At 44.2% G+C, this 27318-nt stretch overlaps 1 protein-coding gene and 1 long non-coding RNA gene across 2 annotated transcripts in view; one reads left to right on the top strand and one right to left on the bottom strand.

Annotated features, from left to right (window-relative positions):
- The window catches only part of FASN (fatty acid synthase), an 83934-nt gene extending 61792 nt beyond the window's left edge, over nucleotides 1–22142 (top strand). Inside the window, exons 34-43 of the mRNA XM_050919909.1 lie at nucleotides 883–1034; nucleotides 1898–1989; nucleotides 2147–2298; nucleotides 10124–10366; nucleotides 16343–16531; nucleotides 17445–17672; nucleotides 18134–18354; nucleotides 18921–19019; nucleotides 19127–19378; nucleotides 20382–22142. Coding sequence (XP_050775866.1) covers nucleotides 883–1034; nucleotides 1898–1989; nucleotides 2147–2298; nucleotides 10124–10366; nucleotides 16343–16531; nucleotides 17445–17672; nucleotides 18134–18354; nucleotides 18921–19019; nucleotides 19127–19378; nucleotides 20382–20519 — 1766 coding nt within the window. The 3' untranslated portion in view covers nucleotides 20520–22142. The remainder of the gene's footprint in view (nucleotides 1–882; nucleotides 1035–1897; nucleotides 1990–2146; nucleotides 2299–10123; nucleotides 10367–16342; nucleotides 16532–17444; nucleotides 17673–18133; nucleotides 18355–18920; nucleotides 19020–19126; nucleotides 19379–20381) is intronic.
- Nucleotides 22143–23256: 1114 nt separating this feature from the next.
- LOC127032692 (uncharacterized) lies at nucleotides 23257–26844 on the bottom strand. Its single transcript, XR_007768869.1, has 3 exons — nucleotides 26584–26844; nucleotides 24341–24390; nucleotides 23257–23585 (listed from the first exon to the last, which is right to left on the bottom strand). It is a non-coding gene; the product is annotated as an uncharacterized LOC127032692 (long non-coding RNA).
- Nucleotides 26845–27318: the final 474 nt, after the last annotated feature.

The following is a 27318-nucleotide window of genomic DNA, read 5'->3' as shown; positions in this document are numbered from 1 at the left end:
GCCTTCCTTTTCCTGATCTGTCCAAAGTGCTACTATGAAAATAATCCACCCTGCCTACTGATCTGATCATGTCCATCCCCTCTTCAAATCCCTTCACTGCTGCAGCAAACATTGTCCCTGGTTTCGAGATCATATATAATTCTGTTCCTGCCTACCTCTCTTCTCATCCTTTGTTCACAACTCCTCCTTCATTTCCTTCTCTCACTGTCCTCTCTGTGTCATCTTTCATATGGCTCCCTCTGCCTATCCAGTAGAACTCTCTACCCCTGGCCTTCATTCTCTCCTTTTCAAAGCCTTGCCTTTATGGGACCTTATCTTATGTCTGCAAAGCACCAGACATGTTTTTGGCTCTATATACAGTCAAATCTACAGTCTTGGCTAGAGAGAGAGCACACACTGTTACCAGTAGGTCCAGACCTGAAACATGGAAGAATTTTCATGCAAAGACCACAGTGAAAGTCACTAGATTCTTCCTTTTTCAGGGAGCTTATTTATTGTGAGCTACGACTACACTATACCACAAGAAAAGCATTCCACATTTTAAATACCATCTCCATCCAACATACTCAGCATTTAAAAGAAGGAGTATTGTCTTCATCTTAAAGATAGGGATACAGGAGCACCAAGTTGTGTCTTGGGTCACATCGTGAACTGATGGCAGTTGGGGAAAAGAACTATGAATCTGTCGTCTGTCTAACCATTAGTGAACATTGAATCAGTCTGCAACCACAAGACAAAGTTCTAATGCTTTAGTTTAAATGTTGCTGTTTGTCTTAGGGCAAGTATGAACTGAGTACATAACTGAGAAGTGCAGGAAGCAGAGCTTCACCAGGGCATAGGGTGTCTGGAATAATGAATCTTAAACTAGACTCTTTTTTGCAGGTTACCAAGCTAAACGAGTCAGAGGGTGGAAGGAGATGGGAGTTCAGGTCCTGGTGTCCACCAGTGATGTTGGCACTTTAGAAGGAACACAGCACTTGATAGAAGAAGCTTCACTGCTTGGACCAGTTGGGGGCATCTTCAACTTGGCAATGGTGAGTGACAAAAATGCTTGGGACTCAAAGGACAGAGCACCTGCAAAAATGCTTTCTGCATTGATCGTATGGGGCCAAGTCACCCGGGGGTACAGCTCAGGCAACCTTTTTGTCTTTCAAAGTGCAGTTGGCCTGGATAGGCTTGGTAACATGAAGTTTGTTGTCCTTTCACTTCCTCAGTCTGGTCTCTTGTTCCCCCGGCTAGTAGCACTACAGAGACAGTATGTTCAGCTCCTAGTGACCCTTGGGGCCCAAAAAAGGCCTATCCTGCACTTTCTAGTTAAGGAAGACCATCACAGTAGGAGTCCTGGAGAGACCAGGACAACATGAAGACTTCTTGTTGAGGCTGGTCGGGCCTTACCATCTTCAGCCAAGAGATTCTCTTGTTCTTAATATTTCAGCTTAAACGTGTAAAAAGTACATGGTATTCCCTTTCTGTGCCTCTCCAGCATCTCTGTACAGAGCATCAGAGGGGTAGCCGTGTTAGTCTGGATCTGTAAAAAGCAACAGAGTCCTATGGCACCTTATAGACTAACAGATGTATTGGAGCATCAGCTTTCGTGGGCGAATACCCACTTCGTCAGATGCATGTAATGGAAATTTCCACAGGCAGGTATAAATATGCAGGCAAGAATCAGTCTAGAGATAATGAGGTTAGTTCAGTGAGGGAGGATGAGGCCCTCTTCTGTACAGACGAGTATTCAGAACACATGTTTCTGGGAGCTCTTGGCTGGGTCTCTTGTTCCAGAACTTAATGGAGAATCTGTTTGTGCATATTTTTGAGGTTGAAATTGCAACATGGTTAAACTCTCCCTGAGCAGAGACTGGAGAGATGTTGACGTTGCTGCTTCTATCTCCTGCAGGTCCTTAAAGATGCTATGCTAGAGAATCAGTCTCCAGAATTCTTCCATGATGTCAGCAAACCCAAGTATGCAGGCACCCTTCATCTAGACTGGTAGGTGTCATAGGAGGGATAAATGTGGGGTGCTTAAATGGGGCTGGAGGCCCATAACATTCTGAAAAGTGTCAACTTGTTACTGTCACAAGAGAGAGGACCGATCCTTTTAAAACAAGTTGTTAATTAGTATCATTTTCTTCTATTCTGTTCCTAGGGTGAGTCGTGAAAAGTGTCCAGACCTGGATTATTTTGTTGCTTTCTCCTCTATAAGCTGTGGAAGAGGAAATGTTGGGCAGAGTAACTATGGTTTTGCCAACTCTACCATGGAGCGCATCTGTGAGCAGCGACGGCATGATGGGCTCCCAGGTAACAATGCAGGGCCTCTTCTACAGATAATGCCCACTCCATCAACAACCAGAAGAAAATTACTACCAAGATAGCTCATACACTTCTCTGGAGAAGCATGAATGCTCAGAGCTCCCTCCTCCCACCGTGTTCTCTGGCTCATGCACACGTGCACACACTCCCTTTGTACATTTGTGGATTGTCAATCAGCATAGAATCATAGAAATGTAGGACTGGAAGGGTCCTTGATGGGTCATCTAGACCTATCCCCTGCACTGAGACAGGATTAAATATTATCTGGACCATTCCTAGAAGGTGTTTGTCTAACCTGTTCTTAAAAACCTCCAATGATGGGGATTCCATAACCTCGCTACGTAATTTATTCCAGTGCTTAACTGCTGTTACAATTAAATCTCTTGCTCCAATTGAAGCCCAGTACTTGAAGACTTATGTCCCTCTTCAGTCTTTTCTTCTCCAGACTAAACCAACCCAAATTTTGGAATCTTCTTCTTTTTTTTTTTTCTCGTAGATCATGTTTTCTAGACTTTTAATCAGTTTTGTTACTCTGCTCTGGACTTTCTCCAGTTCGTCCACATATTTCCCAAAGTCTGGTACCCAGAACTGGACACAGTACTCCATCTGAGGCCTAATGAGTGCAGAGTAGAGTGGAAGAATTACTACTTGTATTTGGCTTACAACACCTGCTAATACATCCCAGAATGATGTTCGTGTTTTTTCCTACAGTATTACATTGTTGACTCGGATTTAGTTTGTTAACCGCAATAACTCCCCAATCCCTTTTAACAGTACTCTTTCTTAGGGTACGTCTACACTATGGGATTATTCCGATTTTACAGAAACCGTTTTTTAAAAACAGATTGTATAAAGTCAAGTGCACGCGGCCACAGCACATTAATTCGGCGGTGTGCATCCATGTACCGACGCTAGTGTCGATTTCCAGAGCATTGCACTGTGGGTAGCTATCCCATAGTTCCCGCAGTCTCCCCCGCCCCTTGGAATTCTGGGTTGAGATCCCAGTGCCTAATGGGGCAAAAAACATTGTCGCGAGTGGTTCTGGGTACAGCCTCACCCCTCCCTCTGTGAAAGCAGCAGACAACCATTTCGCGCCTTTTTTTCCTGGGTAAACTGTGCAAACACCATAGCACAGCAAGCATGGACCCTGCTCAGCTCAAGACTGCAGTCGTGGATGTTGTAAACACCTCACGCATTCTCATGCAGTCTATGCTGAACTAGGACCTGCAAAACCAGTCGAGGAGGCGGCGGCTACGGCAGCGTGGTGACAAGAGTGATGAGGACATGGACACAGAATTCTCTCAAACCACGGGCCCCTGCACTTTGGAGATCCTGATGGTAATGGGGCAGGTTCTAGCCATTGAACACCGATTTTGGGCCTGGGAAACAAGCACAGACTAGTGGGACCGCATAGTTTTGCAGGTTTGGAATGATTCCCAGTGGCTGCAAAACTTTCGCATGCATAAGGGCACTTTCATGGAACTTTGTGACTTGCTTTCCCCTGCCCTGAAACACCAGAATACCAAGATGAGAGCAGCCCTCACAGTTGAGAAGCGAGTGGCAATAGCCCTCTGGAAGCTTGCAACGCCAGACAGCTACCGGTCAGTCGGGAATCAATTTGGAGTGGGAAAATCTACTGTGGGGGCTGCTGTAATGCAAGTAGCCAAAGCAATCCATTAAGCTTCTGCTACGAAAAGTAGCGATTCTGGGAAATGCGCAGGTCATAGCGGATGGCTTTGCTGCAATGGGATTCCCTAACTGTGGTGGAGCGATAGGGATATGGGTTCCATCTATCTTGTCACTGGAGCACCAGGGCACCCAGTACATAAACCACAAGGGGTACTTTTCAATGGTGCTGCAAACACTGGTGGATCACAAGGGACGTTTCACCAACATCCACGTGGGATGGCCGGGAAGGGTTCATGATGCTCGCATCTTCAGGAACACTACTCTGTTTAAACGGCTCCAGCAAGGGAAATACTTCCCAGACCAGAAAATAACAGTTGGGGATGTTGAAATGCCTGTAGTTATCCTGGGGGACCCAACCTACCCGTTGATGCCATGGCTCATGAAGCCATACACAGGCAGCCAGGACAGTAGTCAGGAGTTGTTCAAGTACAGGCTGAGCAAGTGCAGAATGGTGGTAGAATGTGCATTTGGCCGTTTAAAGGCGCGCTGGCGCACATTACTGACTCGCTCTGACCTCAGCCAAATCAATGTCCCTATTGTTATTGCTGCTTGCTGTGTGCTCCACAATCTCTGTGAGAGTAAGGAGGAGACCTTTCTAGCGGGGTGGGAGGCTGAGGCAAATTATGTGCAGCCAGACACAAGGGCTATTAGAAGAGTACACCAGGAAGCGGTGCGCATCAGAGAAGCTTTGAAAAAAGAGAGTTTCATCATGGGCCAGGGTACGGTCTGACTGCTGTGTGTGTTTCCCCTTGATGACCCCCCCCCCCCCCATTGACTCATTCCCTGTAAGCAACCCACCTTCCCGCTTCTATTACAGCTTGCTTTCTAAGGAAATAAAGTCACTATCGTTTAAAAATCATGTATTATTTATTAATTCATTATAAAAAGAGGGAGAGACCTGACAAGGTAGCCTGAGTGTGATTTGGGAGGAGGATATGAGGGAAGGAAAAGGCCACTAAAAAAATTTCAAAGTAATGACAGCCTTTTGGTTGTGCTGTCCACGGGGGTGGAGTGGGCGCGTGCACGAAGCCTTCCCCCATGTGTTCTTACACATCTGGGTGAGGAGGATATGGAACACGGTGAGGGAGGTTACTGCAGCGGCACTTTGTGATCCTGCTGCTGTTCCTGAAGGTCCACCAGACGTCTGAGGATGTCAGTTTGATCACGCAGCAGCCCCAGCGTTGCATCCCACCACCGCTGATCTTCCTGCCTACACCTCTGATCTTCCTGCCGCCACTTCTCATCTTGAGCGTCACTCCTGTCCTCACGTTGGTCCCTCCTGTCCTCACATTCACTGGCATCTTTCCTGTAATTTGATACCACGTCCTTCCACTCATTCAGATGAGCTCTTTTATTGCGGGTCACTTCCATGATTTCTGAGAACATTTCATCTCGCTTCTTTTTTTTCCGCCGTCTTATCTGAGATAGCCTTCAGGATGGAATAGAGAGGCTTGAAAAATTTGCAGCTGCATCAGGGAGGGGAAAAAGGATACATTTTACAGAACAATGCTTATACTGTTTCACTGTGAACAACACTTTTCGCCTTACATAGCACATGTGATTTCACTACAAGGTCACATTTTGCATCTTAATATTGAGTGCTTGCGGCTCTGGTGTTAGAGATCTCGCAGACACAGCTCCGGGCAGCAGAATTCAGCTTGCATGCGTCCATGGTAAGCCACTGTCTTTCGGCTTCTGCAGCCTTCATATACACAGTGCCCTCCTTTCCCAAATACCAACCAAATTCCGTTCAGTGCTGCTTCTTTCCTGTTAACATGCAGCAGCAGAAACCACCTCCCCCCATCCAATTCTATGGGATGATCGCTTTACCCCTCCCCCCACCATATGGCTGGTATCATGGAAGATCACTGCGAGCCAAACACGAAAAAGCTCAATGCCATTTCCCCTCCCCACCCCACCCCCAGCTTGGCTACCTGCAAGGAAGGATTTCTTTTAAGCAACAGGCAAACAGCCCAGTAGGAATGGCCATGTCTGTCCCCTTAATTAAATTCCTGAATTTCAACTAGGTTACCATGAATGATATCACTCTCCTGAGGATAACACAGCGAGATAAAGAACAGATGTTGCTTGAATGCCAGCAATCACCGGGACCATACGCACCTGGGCTTTGTCATGCAATGATACCAGATTACTTGCTACATGCATGGTGTGGTCAAGTGTCCTACCATGGAGGACGGAATCAGGCTGTCCTGTCCAGAAACCTTCTGCAAAGGCTTTTGAGTACCTCCAGGAGAGCTTCATGGAGATGTCCCTGGAGGATTTCCGCTCCATCCCCAGACATGTTAACAGACTTTTCCAGTAACTGTACTGGCCATGAATGCATCCAAAGTTCTTAGGGCAAATTAATCATTGAAAAACGCTTGCTTTTAAACCATGTTTTATATTTACAAAGGTACACTCACCAGAGGTCGCTTCCATGGCTTCATTGTCTGGGCTAGTGGCTTGGGAGGGCTGGGAGGGTAATTCCATCTGGGTGAGAAAAAAGCTCCTGGCTCTTAGGGAGAACAGAGTGCTGTGTACTCTGCAAGCTCATCCTTGTCTTCCTCCTCCTCATCTTCCCCGTCCGCAGAATCTTCAGGCATGGCTGAGATTACGAACCCCACCTTGGAATCTACGGACGGGTGGGGAACTAGTGGCGGACCCCCCTAGAATTGCATGCAGCTCAGTGTAGAAGCGGCATGTTTTCGGCCCTGCCCTGGACCTTCCATTTGCTTCTTTGGTTTTCTGATAGGCTTGTCTGAGCTCCTTAACTTTCACACGGCACTGTACTGAGTCCCTGGTGTGGCCTCTCTGCATCATGGCCTTGGAAATTTTTTCAAATGTTTTTTCATTTCGTCTTTTGGAACGGAGTTCTGTTAGCACGGAATCCTCTCCCCTTATAGTGATCAGATCCAGTACCTCTCGTGCGGTCCATGCTGGAGCTCTTTTTCGATTCTCAGGAGACTGCATTGTTACCTGTGCTGATGAGCTCTACTTGGTCACCTGTGCTGGTGAGCTCTCCGCACTGGCCAAACAGGAAATGAAATTCAAAAGTTCACGGGGCTTTTCCTGTCTACCTGGCCAGTGCATCTGAGTTCAGATGGCTTTCCAGAGTGGTCACAATGGTGCACTGTGGGATACCGCCCGGAGGCCAATACCGTCGATTTGCGGCCACACTAACCCTCATCCAACATGGCAATACCGATTTCAGCGCTAATCCTCTCGTCGGGGAGGAGTACAGAAGCCGGTTTAAAGAGCCCTTTATAGCGATATAAAGAGCCTCCATTGTGTGGACAGATGCAGGGTTAAATGGGTTTAACGCTGCTAAATTCGGTTTAAACACGTAGTGTAGACCAGGCCTTAGTCATTTTCCTTTTGTGTTCTGTGCAATTGATTATTCTTTCCTAAGTGTAGTACGTTGCTTATATTGAATTTCATCCTATTTCTTTCGGGCCATTTTCCCAGTTTTTCACAATCATTTTGAATTTTAATTCTGTCCTCCAAAGCGCTTGCAACTACTCCCATCTTGGTATCATCCATAGCGTTTATAAACATACTCTCTATGCCATTATCTAAATCATTGATGAAGATATTGAATAGAACCAGATGCAGGACAGATACTTTTGGGACACACTCCATATGCCCCTACAGCTTGACTGTGAACCATTTATAACTATGCTGGACCTTAAAGCAGGTTCATCTAGGCGATCTTTCCCAAGTTTGTTTATGAGAAGATCATGTGAAACCATACCAAAAGCCTTACTAAAGTCAAGATATACCACATCTATTGATGTCCTCTTATGCACAAGGGTTGTCAAAGAAGGATATTAGGTTGATTTGACATGATTTGTTGATGACAAATCCATGTTGACTGTTACTTTTCACCTTATCTTCTAGGTACTTACAAATTGATTTTTTTTGTTTTGTTGTTTTGCTCCATTATCTTTCCTGGTTCCCAAGTTAAGCTGATTGGTCTATAATTCCCTGGGTTGTCGATATTCCCCCTTTATAGGTCAGCACTATATTTGCCATTTTCTAGCCCTCTGAGATCTCACATTCTCCATGAGTTCCAAAAGATAATCGTTAATGGCTCAGAGTTCTCTTCAGACAGTTACATCGTAGAATACTAAAGGATCTCATCTGGCCCTGCTGACTTGATGATGTCTAACTTGTATAAGTAATTCTTAACTTCTTCTTTCCCTCTTTTAGTCTCAGATCCTATCCCATTTACCCTGATGTTCACTATGTTAGTCGTCCGATCACTGCTAACCTTTTTTGATGAAAACTGAAACAAAAAAGACATCTATTTCAGACATTGCTACATTTTCTGTCATTGTTTTTCCTTCCTCATTGAGGAATGGATCTACTTTGTCCTCATCGCCCTCTTGCTTCTAATGTATTTTGTAAAATATTTCTTTGTTATGCTTTATGTCCTTAGCTAGTTTAATCTCGTTTTGTGCCCTGGCCTTTCTAATTCCCTCTTCATGGTTGTGTGTGGAGTTTTTGGGGTGGTGGTGGTGGTGGTGGTTGTTTTTTGTTTTTTGTTTTTTTTTTAATATTCGTCCTTTGTAATGTGACTTAGCTTCCACTTTTGTATGACTTATGAGTTTTAGGATGTTGAAGATCTCCAGTTTAAGCCAGGGTTGTCTCTTACAATACTTCCTCTTTCCTGTGCATGAGAATAGTTTGCTCTTGTGCCCTCAATAATGTCTCTTTGAAAACTGCCAACCCTCCTGAACGTTTTTCCCCCCTTCCCCCCCCAACTTGCTTCCCATGGGACCTTACCTACTAATTCTTTGAGTTCTTGAAGTCCATTGTCTCTTTTGCTTTTTTTCCCCCCTTCTACCATTCCTTAAAATCATGAGCTCTTATTTCATGATTACTTTCACCCAAGCTGCCTTCCACCTTCAAATTCTAAATTGGTTCCTCCCTATTTGTCAGAATCAAATCTAGAACAGCCTTTTTCCCCCAATTGCTTTCTCCACCCTCTGCAACAAAAAAGTTGTCTCCAATGAATTCCAATAGCTTGTTGGACAATATGTGCCTTTTTGTATTATTTTTCCCCACAGATATCTAGGTAGTTGAAGTCTCCACCACCACCAAGTCCTGTGCTTTGGATGATTTCTTAGTTGTTTTCTTTAAAAAAGCCTCACCCACCTCTTCTTCCTGGTTAGACATTCTGTGATAGATCCCTATCATGACATCATCCATGCTTTTTTTTTTTACCCCTTTTATCCTTACCAGAGGCTTTCAACAGGTCTACCTCCCACTTCTATTTCAACCTTCGTGCAAGTTTATCTATCTTTGATATACAAGGGAACAACTTCTCCTTTTTTTTTTTTTTTCCCCCCTGCCTGTCCTTGCTGGACAAACTTTACACTTCTATACCAATAGTCATGAATTATCCCACCAAGTCTCTGCAATGCCAATTATGTCATAACTGTGGTTGTTCACTGGAATGTCTGGTTCTTCCCGTTTTATTCCCCATACTTCTGTGGTGATCATTAGACTTTCCCCTCTATATTCCTGCTTGTCCCTCCTGTCACGGAGTGTGGGGAAGTCCGGCCCTGCTCCCCTCTTCCTGGGATTCACAGTGACTCTCAGCCAGCCAGTAAAACAGAAGGTTTATTGGACAACAGGAATGCAGGTTACAGCAGAGCTTGTAGGCACAGTCAGGACCCCTCAATCGAGTCCTTCTAGGAGTTCAGGATGCTTGGATCCCAGCTTAGGATAACATGAATTCCCACCACCCAGCCCAAAACCAAAACTGAACTAACTCCCCTACTGCTGGCCCCTTCCTTTGTCCAGCTTCCCAGGCAAAAGGTGCTGACACCCCTCCCCCCCCCCCCCCCCCCCCCACCTGGCTCAGGTTACAGGCCTAGGTCCTGTCCCTCACTTAAAGTCCTCCTCGGCTCTCTCACCACCACACAAACAGTCCCTACTCCATCACATCTCCTTTGTCCCTGCTACGATTGCCCACTTTCCTTCCAGATTCTGACCCTTCACCCAGATTTTCAAGTGAATGAAGGCACCTGCTCTGTTTTTCTTTAGCTTTCCCCTATCTCTGCTGCCATGTGCTCCAATAAGTCATTTAATATGTTCTCTCTTCTGCCTTCTTCCACAGGCTTGGCCGTGCAATGGGGCGCCATTGGTGATGTTGGTGTTGTCTTGGAGACAATGGGCAGTAACGACACTGTGGTTGGTGGAACTCTTCCCCAGCGACTCAGCTCATGCCTGGAAGTTCTGGACCACTTCCTGAATCAGCCTCATCCTGTCATGTCTAGTTTTGTTCTGGCAGAGAAGGTCTCAGTGAAGAGTGAAGGAAGCAGCCAGCGGGACCTTGTGGAGGCTGTTGCCCACATCCTAGGTAAATTAGATCATTAATAATTACAAACATTCTGTGATCAGAATTCTAGAAGCCACAGCTTACTCTAGAATCTGCTATAGGAAGTATTGGTGCCAGCCACTGTCTGAAGGGAATTGTATGCAGGAGTGCAGCCTGTTCTGGTCCAAAGCGTCTATTGACGCTTCAGAAGTATCTTAATCTTTGTTACACAGCTGTGAGAGTGTTGCTTGTATCACTATTTTTATAGCAGTGTGCATGTGCACAGAACTTCACAATAGGAAAAATGCACAAATTGAAGGCTAGACCTTAGCTTCCAAGACTTCACAGTATTGAGATGCATACAGATACAGTAGCAGCACAGGCAGTGGTCAGAGCTGACCTCACAGAACAGGTAGTGTGTTGTTGTTGTTTGTTTTTTTTTGGGGGGGTGGGGGGGTTTAGAGGTAAATAATTTGTGGGAGGGAAGTCTGGGGATGCCCTGGCCACACAGGAACATTAGTCCCAGCTGGGGGTGAGGAGGAGAAGAGGATGGAGACTGAGTTTCTCCCTCCCCCTTCCCTGCATGGAGCAGCCAGGGCTGGGTCAGATCAAGCCCCAGAAACTTTCCCTGGCTGCAGGAACGTGTGTGTGGGGGGTGGGGGGGGGTGGTTCCAGTGGGGAGATGAGGGGCAGCAGGTTGGTGCAGGGGGGTCCAGGTGCATGGGGGTTGGGTGGACAGGGGGAGCAGCTCCCTGTGCATGCGTGCGCACACCCCTGAACCCCTTCTGTATCAGAAGCCCCCCGAACCATCCCCCAAATCCCCACCCTGCTGAGCCTCATGCCCTTCATCAGAAGACCCCCCCATACCTGGACCCCCACCCTACTGCGCCCCAACCAGCTGCACCCTGACCCCCACACCAAGCCCCACTTTCTTCCCCAACTGAGCCCTAACCACCTTCACCTCACACCTTCCCCATTGAAGAGTCCCATCCCCCTGCACCCAGAACCCTGCACTGAGCCCCTGTGCACCCAGATTCCCCTGTCCACCGAGCTGTCCATACACAGATTGTGCCATGTAGATCCCTGATAGTCTTGGGGAAATTCTGCATTGAAACATTAAAAAAATTTAAAACAACGCAAAGTTCTGCATATTTTAATTGTCAAAATAACACAAACACAATAATAATATCACACAGTTTTCAATTATTTTGGTAATTTTATTTCAAAATACTTGTCAGCAAATAATTGAAAATGATGTGATTATATTGTGATGTTTTGACAAATAAAATTTGCAGAATTTTAAAATATTGTGTGCAGAGTATTTAACTGTTTTGGCACAGAATTTTTTTTGTGTGTGCAGAATTCCCTTAGGCATAACACAGGGAGCAGGATTTGGTGTAGGAGGAAATGAGGTCCGACATATAGGCAGGAGTGTCTATGAAAAGCCTTAACGGTGAGGGGGTGAGAGGCTTGAATTGAATGCAGAAGAGTAGTCATCCATGCAAAAATACAAGGGAGAGGGAACATGGTTGGAGAGGAAGATCTCTGACAGACTGAAAGGGAGAACAATGGAGTTGAGTCAGGGGAGGCCAGAGAGAAGGAAGATCAGACCAGTTTGATCCATGGGGATTGGTTTTACATTAGAGTATTTAGGGTGATAGGAGGAATTAGCAAGAGTCCAGATGCCCGAGAGGAAGATGACACCAAGGTTATAATTTATGCAGGATTTGGAGGAAAAGGTACTGATATTGGCAGTGGGGGGAAAAGATTTAGAGTTCAGCATCTCATTTTAACTCTCTGATGCCTTGTTTCTCTGTATCCTGATTTTTCATTAACTGATCTTTAATGATCCGCATAACTAATTGATTCACTATTTTTTTGCTTTATCATCTTGTTAGGATGCCAATCACATTCACTCTGTGCTGCCTTGTTCCATCATCTTCTGTCCGATCTTTCCATCTTTTTATTATTGTAGTAGCACTGAGGCGCCCCTGTCATGGACCAGGATGCCATTGTTCTAGGTGCTGATCAAACACAGAATAAGAACAGTCCCTGCCCCTGAGAAATTACAATCTAAGTATAAGACAAGAGACTATAAATGAATGCAGACAGACCAACACGGGGTATAAGGAATTAATAAGATAGTATTGGTCAGCATGATAAGCATTGGTCTCAGTACACCAGCAGTTTTACCATCTCCACCTTTTTTCCTCTTCCCTTTCCTCCCTCTCAAAGGAACCTGGATCTCACCATCTGACATGATACTTCTACCACTCCACTTTTGTATGCCAAACTCCTAATTCTCATGCATATGCTACATTCAGCATCATCCATAAAGGACTATAATAGGAATGTTGGACTCCTCTTCCTCCTTCCACTCCCAATCTATGTTTAACTTGTAATTTCTTCTGCATTGTCTACAACTAAATCTAAAATCTTTCTGTTCTCCTTTCCTTAACCTCTGATAACCTGTCTTTCTGTCCATTCTTGGACTGCAAGCTCCTCAGGTCAGGAACTCTCCGTCCTTAAACATCTATTTGGAAAACCTCTGTTCCATGCTATTCTATTTAGGTTCTTATGGTGCCCTCACTGGTGTATCTGAGCACCTCCAGTAGTGCATTAAGTGATATGACTAACTTCTGTTGAGCAGTTTGAGCTCTCTATCCTCTCTACAAGGGGAGAATTTTTTGTGCACTGTAGTGTTTTGGTAGGATTTTTTTTTTAAATGTCCATGCTGCTATGTTTATATTACAGAAGGCAAATCAAAGAAGTGTGCCTTGCACATGGAGTGGAAGGGAGTGAGGTTTGTGATTTGTCCTTAGCTCTTATAGGAGTTTGTTTCCCAAGTCTGACTGGGTCCTGAAAAAGCTCTGTCTGCTGCACAGGTGAGCTTTATTCTTGTAGTCAAAAGTTCCACTGTGCCTGAGGAGTAGAACTGTCACCACAACCACCTTCATGGAACTTTAGGCAATCTTTTAAGTATACTGGGTCCAGGCAATTGACCACCTTGAAGAGAAGCACTGAGACCTTAAACTTATTCTATGGGAAGTCAATGTAGAGAGTGGAGGACAAGATCTGATGGGCTAATGGTAACTTATGTTTCTGAGGAGACATGCTAGTGTTCTTTATTAACTGGAGCTTCCTAAGGGCTGACTGCGTCATACCCAGTTATTGCATTGCAGTAGGCCAGACAGGAGCTGGCAAAGGTGTGTATAAAAGAGGCACGGTCATCATCCACCAGGATGGGATGGAGTCCTCTATTCAACTGGAGGTGGTGGAAACCATTATTTGCAGATGCTGCTGTGCAAGACTAGCAGCTGTTAGGATTCCAGGAGCACTCCTAAACTACGGACTGAAGTGACCAATTGTGCGTGTGTGCCTTTAACCAAAAGAAACTGCATGGTGCCTGTGAACTCTTCAAAGTTTTTCCTCTGGATTCACCTTCAGACTACTGTTTTTATCTATGAGCTGATTTCATCCAAGCACTGGGTCATCTAGGTGATAAAGTATTGTCATATGTGGTGAAGGATAAGAAGAGATACATATCCATTTGCACGTTGCTGGCATGAGTCCATGTTGACTGACTAGTTTACTTAGTGGCTGCACATAATATATTGAATAGAACTGGAAAGAGAATTGATACTTGTGGAGTCCCACTGTGTGCAAATGTGTGTTAATGTGCCTAAATGTAAATGTATACGTCTAGGAACAAATAGTGGGTAGTCAGCCGAATGTGAGCTGCCAGTGTCATGCTGTGGATAAAAGAGCTCATCTGATCCTGGGGTGCATAAATTGGGATTTCCGGTAGGAGTAGCACGGTTATTGTATCTCTTTATTTGGCACTGGTGCGACCACTGCTGGAATATGGTGTCCAGTTCTGGTGCCCACAATTCAAGAAGAATGTTGGTAAATTGGAGAGGGTTCAGAGAAGAGCCATGAGCATAATTAAAGGATTAGAAAACATGCCTTATAGTGATAAACTAAAATAGCTCAATCCTATTTAGCTTAACAAAGAGAAGGTTAAGGGGTGACTTGAGAGGTCAGTAAGTATCTATATGGGGGAACAAATATTTAATAATAGGCTATTCAGTCTAGCAGAGAAAAATATAACACAGTCCACCGTCTGGAAGTTAAAGCTAGACATTCTCAGAATAGAAATAAGGTGTACATTTTCAATGGTGAGAGTAATTAACCAGTACAATTGACCAAGGTTTGTGGTAGATTCTCCATCATGATTTTGGGAAAGTCCTCTGGTCTGTGTTATAAGGAGGTCAGACTACATGATCCAATGATCTCCTCCTGGTCTTGGAATCTGTGAATGCTCAGCAGTGTTGAATGTTGTAAAAAAGGTTCATGAAGATGAGAATGGGTGTCTGCCCTCTGCCATTGACAGCAGAATGATGTCCATCTGTGCCACTAAAGTGGTTTCAGTCCCATGTCTTAGCCTGAATCCAGATTATGCTGGGTCTAGGATATTAGGGTCAATTCAATGAGCTTGAAGTTGGCCTTTGGCTATTGTTTCTATGAGCTTGCCCAGGAACACAGTGTTTGATACTGGATGCTATTGGCTAGAACTGATAGATCTATGGTGGCTTGCACTGTTATGTAAATTGACAACTAATCCAAACACCAGGTCCAGGGTGTGACCCAGCTATGGGGAATGGACTGGAGATGACCTGTGAAAGCTCTAGGGAGGCAGTGAGGAGCAGGGCCGCCCAGGGGGGTAAGTGGGGCACTCCTTCACTCACTCCAGGGGCCCCAGAAAACTCTCGCAGGGCCCAGGCCCCCGGAGCTTCTTCCACTCTGGGTCTTTGGTGGTGGGGGGTCTTTCCGTCTGCCAAAGTGGGACCCGCCGTGCCGAAGTGTCGGGTCCTGCTTTGGCAGTAATTTGGCGGTGGGGGGGCCCTGCCGCAGGTCTTCGGGGCACCTTGGTGGCGGGTCCCGGAGCGGAAGGACCCCCCGCCGCCGAATTACCGCCGAAGCAGGGGCCCCCCACCACCGAAGATCCCAGGCTCCCTGAATCCTCTGGGCAGCCCTGGTTAGGAGATGATTTGGGGGAACAGGTGTTGCATCTGCAATGACTAGTATATATACTAGCATATATAGTAAAATATACCAACATGCTGGAAAGGTATGAGTGAATTCCTCTAATGAATACTTTTAGTTTCTCTGATGGTCTGTAAAATTAGCATAAAATCTGTTTAGCTTTGCTCTGTTTTCTATTATTAATTTTAATTAACTTTGTTTTTAACTAAGGTACCTCTTTTGGCACCTAGCACATCATGGGTGCTGCCATAAACAAATACTACCACCCTCTGCTCAATATTTTTGTGGACTATCCACGAAGACATAAGAACTTGGACAAAAGTGTGAAGTACATTTGAGAAAAGTTTGCCCAGAGGTAATGATGGGTGAACCGAAGGAAGTGGATGGGGCTGCCCGAGAAGTGAGGCTTGAGAGAGAAGGTCATGGGTACAGCGAATGGAGCCCTGGAATATGCTAAACGGGGAAAAGAGGAGAAGTTGAAGAAGCAGGGTCTTTTGGACATTCACAGAACTTTCTACAATTCTGACTGGACTCTTTCTGCCCTGTGCTGATTGGCTGTTTGCACCATCCTTCCCCCTCTCCCTCCCTCACCATCTCTTCACCTCAGCCTCATTCCACATCTGCTTCTCACCCACTCTTCCTCTCCCTTTTCTTCTCATTTAGCTGATCTCCTTGTAAGTAAAACTACAAATTAATAATAATTAAAAACTGTGTCACCAACATGACATTATTCATTCTGCTGGTGTGTTAGGATCAGGGATGGGGTATGTGTCTCGTCTGTTTAGTTTGAGTTCTTTAGAGAAGGGGTCATCTGCTGCTCTCTTTTTGTGTGGTGCCTAGCACAGTGGGATCCTACTCTTGCTTGGCCTTTAGGCGCTACCATAATACCCATGTTCAATAATAATTGTAGAAATAGTCCAAAAGGTAGAAGGACATCAGTCTGTTTTTCAAACATCTGGTTCTTTTCATCAGGTGTCCGTGACGTGAGCAGTCTGAATGCTGAGAGCTCTCTGGCAGACCTAGGCTTGGACTCCCTGATGGGAGTGGAAGTGCGTCAGACTTTGGAGAGGGACTATGATCTTGTCATGACTATGAGAGAGATTCGACTGCTTACAATTAATAAACTGCGAGAACTTTCGTCCAAGTCTGGAACAGCAGAGGGTATGTCATCTGAATTTGGCCTTAGTGGGGACAGTGGTCACAAAAATAGCCATTGGGGTCCATATACATTTAAAATAATAAATAGACTCCCATGCTGTCCCTTTCAATATGTAATGGTGAGAGCCTCTTAGTGACAGGTGATGGAATGGGGCCTGGTGTGAACTGATCGTATTGTAAGTAACAAGTGGGCATAGCACTGCCACTTAGAGCTGTGCTGCCCCAGTGGATTGGTCCAGCCAGTTATTGGCAGGGAAGTCCCTAAGAGAAGACACAAGGCCAGGAGAAAGAAGCTCATTTTGTCTTCCATCTCCATTTCTCTGCTGCCTGATCACCAGCACAGCTCTCCAGGTGCCCCCTGGATAGCATCAGCAATGCGGATGCAGAGAGCTAGTGTCAGCCTGAACCTGAACTAGCCTTTAGCAGCAGTATCAGTGTGGACAGGGAAATTCAAAGCCAGGCTTATGGGGGAAGGAGGTAGTGTCCTTTCTAAATTTAATTTTTTTAATTTAAATTTAAATTTTTTTAAAAAAAAATTAATTTTTCAATTTTGAAACTTTAAATTTTAAATTTTTTTTAAAAATTAAATGTTAATGATTTGAGAGCCTTCCTTGTGACCTGAGCCATTTTAAAAAAAAAGATTACCAGGAAAAAAAATAGCTGACAAGGAGGTGTAGGTGACTGTAAAACAGCAGCTCTGCTCCACGAGTCCCCCTTCCTCAAGGCACTGGCAGAACATCCCCTCTGAGGCACACAGCCTGAATTTCTATATGGATTACACTCACTGCCATTTAATGATCTAGTGAGCAAGAGGGCTAGTCCAGATGAGCCTTCGCTTCTATGTGGGCTATGCTGCCTGTCCCACTAACCTGACCCTGAGTATAACTGACTTCTCCTGACGTCCTTTCCTTTAAAGAACTGAAACCATCCCTTCTGATGAAAGCTGGCCAGGCTGAGCACCCTGAATTGGACTTGAACAACCTGCTGGTAAATCCAGAAGGGCCAACAATCACCCGGCTCAATGAGGTACAGAGCACAGAACGCCCTCTTTTCCTCATTCACCCCATCGAAGGATCCATCACAGTTTTCCACACACTTGCCTCCAGACTCAGTATGCCCAGCTATGGACTCCAGTGCACAAAAGGTATCTGTATCCTTATTCATCTTGACTCTCTAAACCTCACTTGGTAGATATCATCATTGCATAGAGGGCTTAGTTTCTGACCTCTGCATGGAGAGCTCCAAGCTTCAGTGACCCATGACTAAGTCCACTTAGAAAAGTCACAAACATCTCCAGTTAAATGGGAAAGAGAAATATCCGTGTAAATAGAAGATGCTTGAATGTGGAAGTGTGTTCTCGTGCAGGGGGGTCCGTATGCCAGAGTGATGGACAAGACTCTGCTCATCAGTGATGCTGCTGGGGCACAATTACTTGTTTGGTTAGAAATAGAGATTTAACCCTTGTCGTCATCTATATAGAAACACACTTTTAAAAGCAGTTGAGTGTTTCTAATAGAGCCGTTACTAAGCTGGTAGAGATGTAACTTCATCTCTCACTCTGATTTCAATCTGTCCCTAACTTCAATATTTGCTTCCTCTTCCTAGCTGCTCCCCTGGACAGTATACAGAGCCTGGCAGCCTATTACATTGACTGTATAAAGCAGGTGCAGCCTGAGGGACCCTATCGCATTGCAGGATACTCCTTTGGAGCCTGTGTAGCCTTTGAAATGTGCTCCCAGCTGCAAGCTCAGCAGAACCCCTCCCATTCACTCAACAGCCTCTTCCTGTTTGATGGGTCTCACTCCTATGTGGCAGCATACACTCAGGTAAGAGATTCCAGGGGAATCTTCAGAGACCATCCTGTCTCTCACCAATGTTAATGATTTGAGAGCCTTCCTTGTGATCTGAGCCATTTAAAAAAAAAAATTTCCAGGAAAAAAAATAGCTGACAAGGAGGTGTACGTGACTGTGTAAAACAGTAGCTCTGCTCCATGAGCTGACTTGGATGCAAGTGCTGATTCATATGTCCTATAATAAATGGTGGAATTAGCCTTTTTGTTTCAAGTTACTGAAGCCTCCAACATGTTCTTGGGCTGCAAGCAAGGGTCCTAACCTGGCTAGGCCTCCTAGCACCCCCACATCCTCCCTTCTGGCTGGCATAAAGCTCTCTAAAGGACCCCAAAATATTGGCAATTGGTCAGTCCCCCAGTAACATCCACATGGAGATCACCTGTACTCTTTTTGTGTGGTTTCTAGGTTTGTTGTCCTGTTTGGATTCTCCCAAGCTTTTCAGTCTCTTGATGTCAAGTACAGGGCACCATGCTATGGTATCTTATCTAATGAGCAAGAGAGAGCTTCCCTTTTTGTGTTACTGACACTTCCTCTCTTCCAGAGCTACCGAGCCAAGCTGACCCCAGGAAATGAGGCTGAGGCAGAGACTGAAGCGTTGTGTGCCTTCATTCAGCAGTTCACAAGCACTGAATACAATAAGGTAATGTCCCTCCCCTTATTATAGCTACAGGGAAATGCCTCTTACACACAAGAAGAAGCTGGTAGCTGCACCTCACTTAGAAGTAAATTTTTCTTTACTGTCTATAGTTGCTGGAGACTCTTCTGCCTCTGCAAGACCTGGAAGCTCGTGTCAATGCTGCTGTGGATCTGATAATGCTGAGCCACAAAAACATCAATCGGGAAACTCTCTGTTTTGCTGCTGCTTCCTTTTACTACAAACTGAAGGCTGCTGACAAGTATGTGCCGGAGTCCAAGTATCATGGGAATGTGACGCTACTGAGGGCAAAGACCCACAACGAGTATGCAGAAGGCCTGGGTGGAGATTACAAGCTCTCAGAGGTTAGTTTAAGGAACAGCTCCAGATATGAAGCTGCACTTTCCTAGTTCGGGGGCAGGAAGGAAGTGGCAGGAAGCCATATTCTTGCCCTCCCCAAAAAATATTGACTTTGGGGGATAATAATTTTGCAACTCTCTCTTCCTGAAAACTGAAAAGTCCCCAGAAAACAACATGAAGAGGAGGCTGCAGAGTTCTAGGCCAGTGTCAGTCTCAAAGGAGGCTGAGGTCCCGGAGAAGTTCTCACTCCAATTTTGAAGCAATTCCTTAACAGCAACTGACAGTTGTTTCTACTGCTAATTCTTATAGCTCCCAAAATGCATTCTGTGCTCTGAAGAGCTACTAGTCTGCAAACAAGTCAGTATGGGGAGGGTTGAAGCAGAGACAATTTAAAAGAGTCTTTGCTTTTTAACCTTTGTGCACTCATATTTTTTAAAATTATTCCCCCTTGATATAACAGAAGACAGCAGGAAGGGGAAGAGAATTTATTGATCTTCTTCTTTAAAAATAATCTTCCTCCTTCCTTTCCTCATTACAGCCCAGATGCTCTTCCTTTTTGGAACTTCTCATTTATTCCCCTTCCCACCAAGCATTGTGTGATATGATTTTTATCATGCACTTAAGAAAAGTTAATTGCATGTGTTCCCACCCACCAAGAGACTATCCTTAAAATTGCCATCTTTCTGAAAGTGTTTACATTCCCAACACAACCAACTACACCAGCTTATTCCTTGCTGTGATGGAGAAAATGGATCCACTTCTACTGGGGCCCAAGGTAGAGGTCCTGGCCCCCTATGGCCTGCCCTCAACAGTGCATACATTGAAGCATTGAAATGAAAAGGTCATAGTCAGAACAGAGAATGGAACATGTGTCAGAAGCAAGAGACCTTCAACCTCACTCTTTCTCAGACTTTCATGTCTTTTATAGCTAAGGCAGCAAGAATGTGGAACTAAAATGCTTTAGAATTCTGGATATAAAATTTTCTTTTGTCTTTTTGCCACGTGTAGGTCTGTGAGGGGAAAGTATCTGTCCATGTCATTGAAGGGGATCACCGTACCTTCTTGGAGGGAGCTGGTGTTGAGTCAATTATTGGGATCATCCACAGTTCACTAGCAGAGCCCCGGGTCAGCGTCCGAGAGGGTTAGTCCCTTTCTGCTCACCTTCTATCACTGGCCGAGAGAATTCCAGCAATATATCCCTTGTTGTGACAGACCCCAAGGAACTCTTCTTGTAATCCAACATCTCATCTGCTCTGCAATCAGGTCTAGGAAGTCCTGCTGATGGATGTCTCTCTCTCTCACTCTACACTGCTATATGGACCTACATCCATGGCTACTTCCTACCCCTTTGGCAGCATGAAAAACCAACTTAGGAGTAGACTTCTTTTCTTGTGCTATGTATCATTTTGTTGTCTTAACAGTATTCCAAAGGATAGGTGATAGCACTTATTAACCAAGCCCAGTTAGCAAGGAGGGGAGCTGCAGCTGATTTTGGAGACATCTGTTGATCTGTGAAGAATCAGTCTGTAGTTAAGTTGGATAGAATTCCATTGAGGCTCTTGTAACTCTTTTTTTTTTTTTTTTTTTTTTTTTTTTTTTTTAAAATATTTTGTGTATTTATTGCATCAACTTCCCAGTTTTAATTTATCATTAATTTAAAGAAAACAAAACATAGCTTGGAATTTTGTATTCCTTCTACCAGGTGAAGTTGCCAATTTTGTTAAACCAAAATGCATCTTTGCAGCAGTCTCTCCCCTCCTTGCTTCATGAAGAGAGAGAGGAGGGTCAGGGAGGGTCTCAAGATGCTGCTGTGCTAGGCACCTTAAGTAACTTGGGTTGATATACTTGTACAGCTGACCATAGGCACATACCAAGTGTAGGCTGCACAGGGCCCTGTACTGGGGTCTCTGCAACTTCAGGCCCCTCTCCCAGAAAACACCTACCACTTCACCTTGTTTCTGACCCACCATTAGCCTCTCCATTCAACCATACACACTTTGAAAAAATTAACTCTGAGACTTTCACCCTCCCTAGTTCCTCATTGACAAGCACCATTATCTGATCCTCATGACCCCCTGCTCTCCCAGAACCAAAGCTCTGCAGTGGTTATAGCTGTCTGCTTAACACCCCTGCATATCTTATTTAGCACCAGGCCTGGCTAAGCCTAGGGCCATCCCTGTGTGCACTCATCCTCTCCTCACTGAGACTGGAAATCCTACATGTTAGCCAAGTAATCAGTTCAGTGGCAAATTATTTTAAAAGATTTGATACCTTTTTAAAAGACATTTACACTTTAGAATCCAACACGCCTTTTTCTTGCTTTTCTTACGCTGGACCTGTCTTTAGGAAAACCAGTGAATTCATGCTGTACCTATGATACAGAGGAAACACGGGGAGCAAACACAATCAACTAGATTGGAGCCGTTATGCCTCTCAGAACCGCATTATATATAATCCAGCTCGCCCACTAGATTATTTTGTCAGTATTGGCACAGTCCAATGACAGGAGTGTCCCTGACTGCAACAGGTTCTGAGGTTGGAGCTCGGTTGGTTAAACCACCCTCTGTGGATGGCGGCTGAGTAACTGGTTTTAGTTTAATAAAATATTTGTGTGGAAATTTGAAATGCAAACACAGTGTTGACTTAAAACATTTCCAAGTCAGTCTTGTTCTGTTTTTTCATTTTTTACATGCCTTTGGTAAAAACGTTGCTCTAGAGTGTGTCCTTTCCTCGTTGGCTCTCCTAAAATTAAATGAGAATTGATCTCTGGCTGGATGGCTTTTCTTTCTCTCTCCTCTTCCTCCCCCCACCTCCTTATTTGTCAGTCATCCTGAATCTTCCACTTCTTGGTATAAAAATCCCTCCAAAACTTCTGCTGGCAAATATTGTTGGAAGGCTGTAAAGATGATACATGGTATTTTGGAACATTGACACCTGTAAGTATATCAAGAATGACCTATCAAACAATGGCACACATGATCTTGAAGGAGAGAAATGGAAAAGTTTTTGTATTTGTTATCCCAAAATGGTATTTTTTTCACATCTAAACTTCAGCTGCAGCTATATAACCCATTATCTTATTGGCTGCTGAATATAGTCTGCCAAAAATAACTTAATAGGGCTTATGTTGCCTAATGGTTCTCAATGAGCTATTGTAACAGATATATGGCTCTTGTATTTTATTTGTGCAGAATCAAGCACTATTGTTACACTTGCTTCTTTGAGAGAGGAAATTTCTGCCAGAGCCAAGTCTCCAAGTGGAGAGTGACATTAAACTCCCAAAAGAGAAATTAATTGGATTCCAGTGCTTTCTCCCTGTACTATTGTGTGGACCCAGGAAGTGCAAAGTTGGGGAGCCAGAACCGTTGGCTGGTTATCTGGACTACCTGGAGAACAGTGCAATAGTTGAAGCTGTGGCAGCTGGAAAAACTTGCTACTGAAACCAGCTATGATCTTCCCCCTTTTCTCTAGCACAAATGGCGGGAGGGAGTTTCTGAGCTGGCCTGCCTGGATACTATCACAACTGCCATGGTCTGTGGAACTGTATCTGAAGAAGATAGAGGGGGGAAAAGCCACTATTGCAAATAATCATTGGGTAAGATTTGCTGATGGCTATTTTCAGCAATGATTATTTCAACTATGAGCCAAAGTCTTGTGCTGGGGGAGGAAGAAAGAGATTGAAAGATAGTTCAGCGAGAACACATTGCAACAGAATTTATTGCTGTGAAATTTGGTCATTGTGCCAGGAGCCCAGGTATAGAGAGAAAAAGAGAGGGCTATCAGCTGGTACTTAAGGTGAAATGGGACAGTCTGGGAGGGAGAGGTTCCCAAGAGATGCTGAAAGAGCAGCTAGAGAAGTAAAATGAAACAACTGTTTCAGCAATTCAAAGAAGGGAGAGTATAGAGCAAGCGTGATTTATTATGCCAGAGATATCAAGAATGGGAATAAAGGGGCATGCATTGGGTGTAGTTTTCACATGCAGAAGAATGCAAGACTCCTTTGTGATTGAAGTATGGGCCTCCATATGACTATAATCTTTATATGATCAGGTTCTTTTAATTGCCACAAGTGTTAGTGTTATGTACTATGACAAAGTTCCTTCTCTACCTTGGTGGGTCCTGCGCTTATTGGCAGATTTGCTCTCCTCAGTGATCTTCCCCACAATCTGAGTCAGCGCCTCCTGTGTCTACTCCAGGTTCTAGCCCAGGGCCCTGTGGATTGCAGCTGTCTATAGTGCCTCCTGTAACAGCTACAACTCCCTGGGCTACTTCCCCATGGCCTCCTCCAAACACATTCTTTATCCTCACTACAGGACCTTCCTCCTGGTGCCTGATAACGCTTGTACTCCTTAGTCCTCCAGCTACACACACTTCCTCTCCTCTAGCTCCCCCCCTACCTGACTGGAGTGAGCTCCTTTTTAAACCCAGGTGCCCTGATTAGCCTGCCTTGATTGGCTGCAGGTGTTCTAATTAGCCTGTCTGCCTTAATTGGTTCTAGCAGGTTCCTGATTACTCTAGTGCAGCCCCTGCTCTGGTCACTCAGGGAACAGAAAGCTACTTATCCAGTGACTAGTATATTTGCCCTCTGCCAGACTCCTGTACCCCACTGGTTTGGGTCTGTCACAGTACCAAAATATAATTATGTTGCTTAGTGCATTAGGTTAATGTGAGATGCCACAGGATGGCAGACTGCTATTCCATACCCACACATGCAGCAGGAGCACGTGACTGAATTCAACAACTCTTACCTACTCTGTAGTATTATAAATACTTTAGACTGGATGACTGCAATGCAATGGGGCTACACTTTAAATCCACTTAGAAACTAGGGCTAGTGCAGAATATGGCACCCATACGACGACTTACCATGAGCATGTGACAGCTGCACTCTGGAGCTGCACTAGCCATACAGTGGCTTCTGGATAGAATTTAAGGTGGTGTTTCTGACACATAAAGCCCTAACTTACCTGGGATCCTCTTAGAAAAGAGACACTCTCCCTGGGCCATACAGCTGAAGCTGAGGGCAACAAGAGGAACACAAGTTAACCTTTCCCCAATCCAGTATAAAAGAGAGGGGGCTGAGTTTTTTTGTGACATCACTTTTTTGGAATATGTTCTCCTTGGTCTAAAATAACTAGAATATATTGAACTTCCAGTGCAGATGATCAGGTCGTACTATCACCCAAATAAGACACTTTCCAGAGAAATGTAGACCTACAGACTTTAAGGGTCTGCCTGGGAAAGATACAAGTCTATGGTCATAGGCTATAATTAGCAGCACAGGGAGAAAATTTCAGACTGTAGAAGGCTCTTTAACATGTGTCAATGGCTAGATGCTGACACTAGATAAATTCAGGCCAGAAATACAGTAGAGATTTTTTAATAGTGGAATTAACCACTGGAACAATTTATGAAAGGGTGTAGTGGATTCTCCTTCACTGAAGTCTAAGCTGAAATTGGATGTCTTTCTAAAAACGGAGGTTCTCAAACATTTTTTGTTGATGGACCCCTTTTCAAATGTAATGTTAATCATGGACCTCCAACTGAGAAATGGCTAACAAAAGTATAGGTGTACTTCATATAAACATGTACTGTTAGTAATGGATTAAGAAAGTGGTTCTCAAATGGGGTCGGGATCCCAAGGTGGGTCATGACCCCTTTTTAATGGGATCATGAGGGCTGGTGTTAGACTTCCTGAGGCCTACGCTGAAGGGCTTCAGCCCTGGGTGGCAGGGCTCAATTATAGGGCCCCTGCTTGACGCTGAAACCCTTGGGCTTTGGGCCTCCTGCCTGGGGCAGCAGGACTTGGGCTTTGCCCTCTCCCCCTTACCTCCCCGGGATTGCCTAGTAAATTTTTTTTCTCAGAAGGAGGTGGTGATGCAATAAAGTTTGAGAACCCCCACTTTAAGAAAAAGAGTATGAGTAATTACAGATATCAGTGACATGGGTGTGCATGTCTTACTGCAGAGTCTATCTGTCCTTGGTGTGATGGTTGACAAGCAAACTCATATCATTCTACACTTTCAGTCAGGACCTGAACTTTGTCTTCATAGCTGTCATGGCAGAGAATGATGCGTCACATATATATGTTTTTGGGAAAGGTAGCAACACTTTCATTGCTTTTGTAACTAAAACTGTGTGCTCCACAGCAACAGTTAGCCAAAACGGGCAAGGTGTCTGTTCCTGAAACTTAATTTTCACAATAGGTTGAATAGCTTCTGTTCTGCTTTTCCACTCAAATGGCAAAATGATATAGCAAAAGTTGAGAACAGAGCCCGAATCCAATCATATTTCTCCATGTTTATATTTTTAAAGTAAATCCTGAAGTATTCTGACAAAGTTGAAAGATGAGCAACAATCCTTTCTTTCACACAGTCAATTGTCACGCTGTTTGGATCCAGAAATTCTGTCAGTAGTGGCAGATTCTGCTGCTCAGTCTAGTTTTCTAAATATTTTCTTCTGAAATGCTGCAATCTTGTCACTTACCTCAAGTATGGTTGCATTGCCCCCTTGTGGGGACAAGTTCAGTGCATTCAACAAGTTAAAAATGTCTGCGAAGTATGCAGAGTTTGTGGTGATTGTTGGATTGTGCACAGAAAACAAAACCAGCAGCTCTTTGCCAAGCTCAAAAACTCTTTCTAACACTCTGCTGAGAAATAGCCAACACACTTTCATATGAAACTCTAATTTGTCATGTCCTGCACCCACTTCTAAACACAGCTTTGCAAAAAGATGTGAATTCAAAGGCCAGGACTTTACAAAATTGAATTTAGCACATCAGAAATTGGGGTTCCATTTTCTTTGATGCAAGGGCCTGGCGATGCAACATACAGTGTGTTACAATTAACTGTGGGTTTATGGCTTGTATTCTTGTTACACCACCACTCCTATTGTCTGTAATAGTGGCAGCACTGTCCATGAAAACAGCAACACACTTCAGCGATTCAGCTTTCATTAAATCATCCAATAATTTGAATATTTCCTGACCTGTTGTCTGTTTTGGTAACTCCTGACAAAAAAGAAAATCTTTCAAAATGTCCCCCCAGCCAAACATAACAAACAAAAACTAATAATTGTTCTGCATTACCAACATCAGTTGTCTCATCAAGCTGAACAGCAAAATGTTCACATATATGTAGCCTTTCAATTAGTTGGCATTTTTCATCACGTGTTGTTAGAAAGTGGTATGGCCTTAAGAATCTTCGCTTACCAGCGCATCACACTTTTTGAAAGCAGCGGGCAGAATCAGTTCTTCTCCAGTGGTATGGGATTTTTTATTCTTTACAATCCAAAGTACTGTTAAGAAAGATGCTTTCAGAGCCTTTTCCAGAACCAATGTTATGTTTGTCATTTGAGTTTTATTCTTCTTTCCTTTGTTGAAAAAAGTCTCTGGATTTATCTTTATACTCCAGGTGCCTTGTTATGAAGTATAGTTTCAACTTTGCTGATTTAATTGCTTCGTTTGATAGGATTTGTAAGTATACAGTGCCTTGCGGTCATTCATCAATAAATTTGATAAAAATCAATATAAATTTTATCAACTTTCTGTTATTCATTTCTTACTACTTAACTCTGGATTTTTCATGGCTTCCTTCAGTGCAACTAGCAGTAGTAGTATAAGGACTTTTAAAAAACTTATCCATTTTCAATGTAATTTGCTCATACACTGTAAAAATATATTCCACTTCCACCCACCGAAGACCTCTCAGCCATCAAAAAAACTGAGGTCACTTCTGATTTGCTGTTGCAAAGCAGTGAGATTTGACACTGATGCTTATACAATGTGAGTATTACGCATTGTTCATACACCATGGCATATGTTGTGTAAACAGAAAAAGTAGATTTGTTAGTTTTAATTAGTAGATGATGCAGACATGCAGTGAGATTTTTTTATTTTTTTGTAATATTTTGCAGACCCTCGGTGCAGTTTCTAAGGAACCCCTGG

Source organism: Gopherus flavomarginatus, chromosome 12 (assembly GCF_025201925.1).
Source record: "Gopherus flavomarginatus isolate rGopFla2 chromosome 12, rGopFla2.mat.asm, whole genome shotgun sequence".
NCBI classification, from domain to species: Eukaryota; Metazoa; Chordata; order Testudines; family Testudinidae; genus Gopherus; species Gopherus flavomarginatus.
Note: the sequence above shows the minus strand (reverse complement) of the source record. Positions and strands in the feature narration are given on the sequence as shown.